The 9588-nt window shown below is 51.0% G+C and overlaps 1 protein-coding gene across 1 annotated transcript; it reads right to left on the reverse strand.

Moving 5' to 3' along the window:
* Positions 1-2328: 2328 nt before the first annotated feature.
* On the reverse strand, positions 2329-7236 carry LOC123929342 (CMRF35-like molecule 6). Its single transcript, XM_045984889.1, has 4 exons — positions 6869-7236; positions 5996-6337; positions 3781-3859; positions 2329-2641 (listed from the first exon to the last, which is right to left on the reverse strand). The coding sequence occupies exons 1-4, from the start codon at positions 6927-6929 to the stop codon at positions 2557-2559; spliced, it is 567 nt and encodes a 188-aa protein (XP_045840845.1). The 5' UTR covers positions 6930-7236; the 3' UTR covers positions 2329-2556.
* Between the last annotated feature and the right edge of the window lie 2352 nt (positions 7237-9588).

The following is a 9588-nucleotide window of genomic DNA, read 5'->3' on the forward strand; positions in this document are numbered from 1 at the left end:
ACCTGCAAGTTGGGAGTCCTATGGAGTTCTTCCCCCATGCTCCCCAAAAAACCACCACACATATTGTGTGTGTGTGTGTGTGTGTGTGTGTGATGGTTCATTGCATCCATTTATGTATGTATGTATATATTTTTACCAGTTTTTGGCAATAAGGTGAGAATTGACAGGTCTGGGGCCAGAAGTTCTTCCTCCTCTAGTCTGAGTGGCAGTGTGTCTGGACAGGATATTGATGGGCAAGGAGGGCTGTAGGTTGTCTTCCTCAGGTTGACTCCGTGTCCCACAAAGTGCCCACTGAGGCCTGTTGATCCCAAGGGACCATGCTTGCCCTATAACCATCAAGTTGCTGATGCTTCCTATAGCTCTGACTTGTGAAGATGCTGCCTTTAATAATCTTAAAAAAATAGTAATTATAAAGGGACCTCGGTCCCCTGATAAGAGCAAGTAACTGGCTGGACTGATTTATCTCCTTGAGAAGCAAGAGACTGGCTTAGCTTGAGGTCTCTTCTGGCCCCCTGCTGGGCTGTGGTGACTTGTCCATAGCATCTCTGTTCCTGGAAGGTCACAGTCTAGAACCCAGGCTCCTGTGTTTTCCCTATGTTTTCCCATCAGTCTTCCTACTGGGCAACCAACTCCTGTGCATTTTCAGACTCAGGCTTACAGACCAATTGAATCATAACTCTCCTTAATTACAAAAAGTCTCCTCGATATCACTGAGATAAAAAGTAGGATGAGAAGCTTGTGTTGCGAGAGGCTGCCTTCAAGAATGAGATTCCTCCCTGAACTCTTCACAGTCCCGATGCCAGAGCGATAAACCAAAAGGATCCTATTCAGTATGACCTAGTTGCATTCCATTTACACACTTACTCCAAAGAATTTTTTTTTTTCATCTAGATGATCCCAGCCCTGAAGGGCAGTGGGGCTGTGTCTTTTCATGCCTGAGATGCCCAGTGTCACTCTGAAGGACACATGTGCTTGATGTGGGCCATCTCAGATTTGTCTTAGTAAATGTAACGAATTACTTTTTAGATCCTCAAATTTATAAGAAAATTACTTTACCTTTCCGATCACCAAAACTTGGTGTTTTATTTATTTTTTTTAAATTTATTTATTTGACAGAGATCACAAGTAGGCAGAGAGGCAGGCAGAGAGAGAGAGAGAAGCAGGCTCCCCGCTGAGCAGAGAGCCCGATGCGGGGCTTGATCCCAGGACCCTGGGATCATGACCTGAGCCGAAGGCAGAGGCTTCAACCTGCTGAGCCACCCAGGTGCCCCAAAACTTGGTGTTTTAAAGGAGCTTTATTTTTAAAATTTTTAAAAATTTAATCACCCCCTTAAAGCATTATTTTATTATTATTTTGAGAGAGAGCGAGAGAGAGAGTGAGCAGAGGGAGGGTCAGAGAGAGAATGAGAGGGAGAAGCAGAATTCCCACTAAGCAGGGAGGCTGATGTGGGGATTGGCCGCAGGGCCCTGAGGTCATGAGCTGAAGGCAGATGTTCAACGGAATGAGCCATCCAGGTGTCACACTGAAGCATTATTATTTAAAAGTCGGTCAAGGTTTACAGTTCTAAGATGTCAGCTTTATCTTCCAGAGTTTCTTTATGTACTGAGTTTTAATGTCCTGTTTTTGGAGAGATATTTTTAAGGGTTTTGGTGCCCCTTGATTAATACAGCTAGAGGTGGGGAAAATGGGATTAAGGTAATAAAGATTCTTTCCTGCTTGGGTTCTGAAGGTGGGCTCTGACATCGGATTACTTTGTATTCTAACTGCTGCATTTCATAAACAGTTTCCCTCTCTCTTGTTTTTGAACACTGGAAGGGAAATATTTAATTATAAATTTAAAAAATTAAATTACAAAAATTAATAAATTTAAAAAATCAAGACAACTCATCAGTTTGCTCTGATCCTATGCAAACACAAGTGTAGCACAACAAACCTGTGAGTTGTCTTGATTTTTTTTCTCCTGTTCTCCCAGGCCCAGGCCCGTCAGAGGCACAGGGACCCCATCAGCACCTGGAATACATAAATGCCATTCAAAGGGAGGCTTGTGCAATAAGTGATCACTGTATTATATAAAAAGGGTGATGACTTGGGAAAGAAGTATTATAAGAAGACCAATGACCTTGGAAATAAAAGTTTTTTTTTAACTTTTGTGCCTTTTATGAACTGACCTAGAGTAAATAATTTGCAAATACATGGCAAACCCATAAAGAAAACAAGGAGAACATGACTGTAAAATTCATAGTTGGTTTCCTCAGAGGGACTTCAGAAATATTCACGATATATCCAAGGGTTGAAGAGTATTTGGGCTTCAAGGAGTATGCATTTATTGGGAACATTCTTTGTGTCTGTGATACTTTGCAGGAAAATTTACAAAAAGTTTGCAGAGTATTCGGAATGAAATAAGGACGGTGGCTGGATGTGTTGGTCAGAAGGCCATTCCCATCCATCAGATGGGCTGTGTTCCTGGGCAGGTCGTCAATAGGCAATTGGTGTTACCAATACTCATTATCAGGCAGATATTGCCTCCCGCCAGATCCCCTCTGAGGCCTGTTCCCTCAGAGGACAGCACTGAGCATGCTCAGGACCAGAGGCACCTCCAGGAAGAACAGGAGCCAGAAGTAGATGCTGCTGAGCAGGGACCTGTGGGGGACACGGTGACAGGCAGTGAGCACGTCCTCAGGGAGACGCCCTGGTACCCTCCACTTTCCTTCTGTCCCTATGTCAATGTTCTGAGGCCACAACAGTCCACACAGAGATCAGTCCCAGGTGGGTCCATGATAGGGGGCAGCCCCATCAACAGACCACTTCTGTGACCCTCAGGCTAACAATTGCCTTTGAGACAGAATGTGGACATAGAGAGGGCCTGGCTATTGGAGTGACGTAAGGGAGACCCCAGGGAGCAGGCAGGACCTGGGCCAGGAAAAGAGTTCTATCTAAGCCCTCCCCATTGGCAGTTAACTGTCCGTGGACTAGCCATCACTCCTGGGGTTATTTGTCTGATGTCTGCTCTCCCACAAACAGTATTTCCCATTTGGTATCAGAAATATTTGCTTTAGTCCTAGGGAGGATCTGGCAGCTTCCAAACCTTAGCCTTAAAACTCAGTAGTTACTGCTGGAGGTAATCAATGGCCCCACTCACCTCTCATCTCTCTTAGAGGCCTGGTTGTCAACAGGATAACTCTCCAATGAGGGCGTGATGAGGAGGGGGAAGCAGAGAAGAGAACCCAGGGGCCCCCAGAGCACCTGGCCTGGGCCGGGACCTGAAGGTCCCCTTTGCAAACACACTGGCACTTGTCTTCCCTGTCCCAGGAGCCCGACTTCCACAGATACCTGAGTGCCGGCTCCCCCAATCCTACAGGTCTCCAGGGAAATGTCCTCTCACCGGCCAGGACTCCCTGGTCATTGTGTATTGAAGAGCAATTCCCACCCCAACCCCCGCCCCCACCACCCCGTCGCTCTCCTGCACATGCTCTGCCCCACCCATCTGTCCTAGTCCCCCAAGCACTCGTCAGGAACAGGCATTTCGTCTATTGATGAATGTGTTGACTTCTTCACTGTGTGAATTTCCCAACTTTTGTCAGAGCCAAACTGTGTCTTGGTGGCCCAGGGCTGTATCCCTAGAAGAGGGCCTGGCGCATGGTAGGACTTCCACAGTGAGGTGTGGAATTGGTACATAAGTGTGGGACCGAGGTCACAACAGTCACACCCACACACCTCAGCTCCCGGCGTTCCCCAGAAATCACCCAGCTGTCAAAGGTCTCCCGCTGCTAGCCCCTTACCCAGGATGTTGGCTGAAAGTGTAGTAGTCGTCCGAGATTTCGGTATTCGATGTGGGGTTTAGCAGGACCGTGTGAAGACCTGGGATTGATGAGGGAGGAGAAGGCAGGCTGAGGACAAGCCAAGCAGACACCCCACAATCCCACCTCCCATACTCCTGGGTGGGACAGGTGACACTCCTCCAGGAACTTCCCAGCTGTCTTCATGGCAATGCCTTCCTAGAGGGAAAAAGAACCTTAACGCTGACAATGGCAAGGCCTCCAGTATCCTGTGAGTCTTCTTTAACACAGGAAAAGCCTTCTGAAACCTCCGCTTTTCCTTACCTCCCCAAACTTCCAAGTATACAATCAGCCGTCCCTCACAACCCCGGGCAGCAGCTCTTTCTGCCCTGGAGTCCTGTCTCTGAGCTTTAATGAAACCACCATTTTGCACCAAAGATGTCTCAAGGATTCTTTCTTGGTTGTAAGCTCTGGACCCCACCCCACCAAACCTCACCCATATTCCAAAATCACATCAAGGGTGCTGGGGGGCCCCCTTGAAGTTGGGGGCTGTGGTGCTGGCTGAGGGAGAAGCACATGTCAGTCCTGCTGTCCTCCCCCGGGCTCTCCCAATCTCTGTCAGCTGTGTGGGTGGCTCCGACTCACATAGTCCTAGTCACTCAGTCCATCTGGACAGGTATCCGGGCTCCACATCTGCCCACAGCCACACCCAGGCCTGCCTGGAACTCCGGCCTCCCCGGCCCCCTCTGCAGGTGCACCCAGGCCAGGTGAGCGATTTCAGAGGCAGAGCATCCTCCCAGCAGGGTATGGGACAGTGTGTAGAAGGAGCTCAGGGCTCTGGGCTTAGCCACCCCGCCCCGGTTTCCCCTGGCAGAGGATGGCCTGAGCTTTCCTCTGTAGAGATTGATCCAGAGCTGGGGCTGGGGGCCAGGTCCTCAAGCAGGGCTGAGTCTGGAGTGAGGACCATGAAACAGAGCGCTCAGCAGAGTCCACACTGAATGATGGGTCCTGCACTCAGTGCACTCAGCCTCTGAACTCTCAGCCAGAACTGTGAACTGGGTGGCCGCGGGACGGAAGGATAGACAGAAAGAAAGATCTAGTGAGACAGACACACACCCAGGGCACCACATAGAAAGTTCCCTGTCCTGAAGGCAGCTGGACAAAGGTCTTTCTCTTCCAGGCGTTGGTGTCTGAGGACACTCAGCTCTTCACTGTTAAATAGGACCCACAAGGGGCCTGGGAGGGAAATGTCCCGTGTGAGAGAGACAACCTGCACGAAGGACGTCAGAGGAGCCAGGGCCAACATTGGAAGAAGAACACAAGACAAAAACCTGAACACTTAGAAGGATAAACTCCATGTGGTTCTCAGGAAACAAAAACAGGGTTCTAGTAAAGAATTCTTTGCAGCACATGGAAGTATATGTGGGGTCATAGGACCTGAGAACTCATTTTTCTCATTTTTCCCTTCCTTTGTCTGAGGGGAGCTTTCAGCGGTTTCTCTGGGTTCCCTCCTGTGGGGACAGGATGACAGAAGGAATGGGGAGGGTCAAGCCAGAGGGAAGGGTGTTCCCCAAATGCTCACAGAAGCTCCAAATCAGGGTCTGGGGCTCCTTCTTGGGCCCCTGTAGAGGCTGCTGCAGACCCCCCAGGATCACAGCTGTGAGGCTGGGCTCAGGAACCATCCAGGACACAGTGATGTCCTGTTAGAGCCCCGGGGTCCTGGGCAGCCAGTAAGGAGAGGAGCTAGTGCCCTAAGGTCCCATTCCCCATTGGGAAGACAGAGAGAGAGGTCCAGGAAGAACCTTGGGTCCCCTCCAACGTGGGCAGGACCTTGTCAGGACAGGAAGGCAGACAACCATCCCCAGACTCAGGGCCATTCCCACCGCCCACTCTGGGAGAGCTTTAGGCATGAAAGTGTGCCAACGAGGGGCACACTGAGACGCTCAGGTCAGCCTGAGGTGGGCATGTGGTTGTGTGACTGTGCAGATGGCACAACTCCCACAACACACTCACACACCTAGACACACACAGACAAATATGCAGACACAACACATGTGCACACACACAGCCACACCCCTGGTGTCCTGTGTCACCCACCCCCTCCTCACCCCACTCTTCTATCCCATGTCCCACCACTTTCCTGCTAGAGTCAGGGTGATCAGCCCCAGTCTCGGGCAGCCCTGGTGCTCGTGTCGGGGGAGGGGTGTGCACAGCTCACCTGGGGTCACAGACACCACAACCGGGTAGGTGAGGTCAAACAAATATCCTGGAACCTCTGATGTATCGATCCCGCACCGGTATGTCCCGGCATCCTCCTCTCTGAGGTTCCTCATGGTCACTCTGAAGGAGAGGGTTTCAGAAACGTCCCTGATAGACACACGGCCATTCCACACTTCTATGTCTGGGACTGTGGTCTCCACAATCTTCCACAAACATGGGCTTTTGCACCAGTATTTGGTATTGTTTTCATATATCTTCTCATATGGACATATCACACTCACGGATTTCCCCACGGTGCCCACCAGGGAGATGGGACTATCCAGAATCTGGGAAACACAGCCTGGAAAACACAGCCAAGTGTGACCTCTCACCAGAGGGGCCTGGATCAAGGGGATCTGAGGTCAAGGTGACCCCTAAGTTCCTCAAGGGCCCTCAGGGTCAGGAGGAGGGCTTGGCAGAAGTCAGGGCTCTCCTGAGACCAGAAAGAGGGGATGTAACTCCCTCCTCACAGAGTGGCACAATGAGAGTGTGTTCCTGGTGTGTGAGTGTGTGTGTGTGTGTGTGTGTGTGTGTGTGTGTGTGATGCAACAAGACCTTGTTCTGACTGTGACACTACAGTAATGGTGGTCACAGGAGCCCCTCCACTCAGGGCTGTTCTGTCCACTACAATGGACACAACTCACCTGCTTTATACACTGAATCATCCTGGTCACTGCTGAGGCAGTGCTGGCCAACCGAGAATCTTCTCTGCTTTCTGTCTTCCCTCCCATGTCCTCCCTCCCTCCTCTTGGGCTGCCCTACACCCTCATCCCCCTGTCTCCCTCCCATCCACTCAGCACAGACTTCTCTGCCCAGACTCAGCCCTGCTCACCTGGGACCTGCAGAAGGAGCAGCGCTGCAGCCAGCCACAGCCTCCCGTCCCCTGGGGTCATGTCTGCAGCACAGACGTCACCCACAGCAATGCCAGGTTCCTGGCGGGGGACAATTTCAAGCCTCCTCACAGAGGGTCCTCTCTGCAGGGCCCACTTCTGCTTTCTGGGGTCTCTTTGTTTCCTTGTCCTGCCTGTGTTTGTTCTCACAATCTTCTTCCACGCTGACTCAAGCTGGTTGGGGTGCAGGAAGCTTGGGGACAGAAGCAGCACGAGCTGAGGCAGAGTCCTGGACCTGGTGCACCAGATCTCCTCAATCCCGATGACAAGACAGCTCCTGGTCCAGGACTGGATTGGGATTGCCGTCCCCTTAAACAATCAACATCTGCTCCTCTCACTGTCCACACTCGCCCCACACAATGGAGCCACACTAGAGCATTTCCTCCTCAGTGGGACTTCCTCACCCCTGTGACATGTCACTTCCTTATGGTCAGGATGGATCATGTCCAGGGTGGAGCCCCCAGCAGCCCATCCTCTCAGGCATCGGTGGTGACCACAATAGTGTTAGGACCCCCCAGCCTGCAGTTCCAAGCACCCGCAGTCCCCAGGGGACCCTGCTCTCCTCTGGCTACACAAGTTGGCTCTGTGACCTCAGAGGCTTTCAAAGGTTCCATTTGGGTTCTGGGTTCTGAACCAGGGTACAAATCCCCCAGGCTTGCTTCCCTCCTGTGTGTTTTCCTGTTCTCAAGACATGGACATGGAGCAGCCATCACCAATCGCATGAACACCTCAGTTTGGATTCTTTCTTCCTTACAAAGTTCACTCTACTGTGACTCTCAGGGCAGAGGACTGACAACAGACAAGAAGGTCCAGAGATTGAAGGAGCTGATGGGACGCTGGGGCCATGTGAAGCTGAATCTGGGCTTCTCCTCTCCATCCAGTGGTACAAGGGGTCGTTGTGTAACAAGAGGGTGGTCTGCCAAAGCACTGGCTGCTGGTGTGCCTTTTGGGTTTTCATGATGACCAGGGGCCTCTTCAAGGTGCAGAGATATGGGATGGTCCTTACCAAGGTCAAGCTTTGCTTGACCTTCGCTTTGTATCAGCCTCGCTCCTTTAATCATGGACCCATTATTTGGGGACCGAACATTGGGGACCTAACATTGGGGGCTCATCCGGGATTGAAAAACAAGAACTGATCAGCATCAGAATTTCTGGGTAAAAGCCTCCGGAGGTAAGATCTCAGGATCCTGTCTGTCTGTCTGGTTGTGGAGTTCCGGGGTATGTCCCACCGGGGAGAAGCTGGACGCAGCCATGCTCCCCAGGGCTGGAGTGGATGCAGAGGATGCCCCATTCCTCTTCTGGGACCTACCAGGGGGTTTGAGTCCCCCTAGCAGGTCAGGGGACCTGCCAGGGGGATCGAGCCCCCCTGGGCGGTCAGGGATCACCAGGGGGTTCGAGTCCCTCTGGGTGGTCAGGGACCTGCCAGGGGGTTTGAGTCCCCCTAGGCGGTCAGGGGACAAGAAAACCCCCACCAGCGGGTGGTTGCAGGAGACTGAGAAAAATCTCCACCGGCCGCTGGGTCTAGTTGTCTTTGTCTTGTGTTTTGTTGCCTGTTGTGTTGCTCATCCTTAGGGGACCGAGAAAATCCCCACAGGCGAGTGTCTCTAGGGAGCCGAGAAGACCCCCACCAGTGGCAGACTCTGGTAAGAGAACTCTGACTTTGGTCTCTCCATTCCTCCTAATAGATGTGGGGCTTCTCCCTCACTCATTTTGTGTGTTAAGGGCTATAACTGGAGACAACTGGGGGTAGTCTAACTCGAGACAGAGACTTTTTAAGGAATATTCCCAAGCAGCTGCCGAGACTACCTTTGTTTTGGGGGAATTCTTGCCATCTCTGGCCCGACGGGGACTGCCTAGCCCCTTCCCCTTGCTGGCGGGAAAGCATGGCATCTGCTCTTCTTTTGGAGCTGATGAGCTCTAGAACTGGGAGCCCTTTCTCTGCCTTCTGGTGGCACTTTGTTCTGTTCTTCACTGTCAGGAAACAAGAAGAGCACCCCCGGACCTAACACCCCCCACTCCAGATCTTCCCACCTGGGTCTCAAACATTAGAAGGGGAGTGGTCCCAGGTGGAACATGAAACAAAGAGATGACTAAAACTGACAGTTAATTGTCTGTCTCAAAGTTTTAATGGGTAATTGTTGAAGTAGCTTTCAAAGTCTGGTAACCTGAAACTTTAAACCAAATGGGATAAAATGCTAGAGCATTGGTTGCTGGAACCAGGTTTGTGCTTTTGAAATCTGTTGGTAAACACGTTTTGTGCTTAACTGATTCATAAATTTGCCTTCTAAGAATTCTGTTGGAACAGTTCACAATTGGTTAATAACTAACTAAAGGTGATTCTACGAGTACAAAATTCTGCTAAGTGTAACTACGACTGATGGAAATAAGGGAAGCAACTCTGTATGTAAGAAAGTAGGAGATATGTAAAAAAGAGAGAGAGAGAGACCGAGAGGAAAAGACCAGATGCCCGATCCTGTTTGAAAAAGAAAAGCAGCCCTGGGGCGACTGTCTGAGCCAGACCAATTCGTATAGAATGGAAGGGGAGACTGATCACCTCCCATCAGCCAGGGATACCCAGAGGGGGTGTCCAATCTGTTTGAATCTGAAGAGTGCCTGACTGTGTGAATGTGTCTGTATGGCTCCACCGCGTGGGCTACGGAGT

The sequence above is a fragment of the Meles meles genome, chromosome 18 (assembly GCF_922984935.1).
Source record: "Meles meles chromosome 18, mMelMel3.1 paternal haplotype, whole genome shotgun sequence".
Taxonomy (NCBI): Eukaryota; Metazoa; Chordata; class Mammalia; order Carnivora; family Mustelidae; genus Meles; species Meles meles.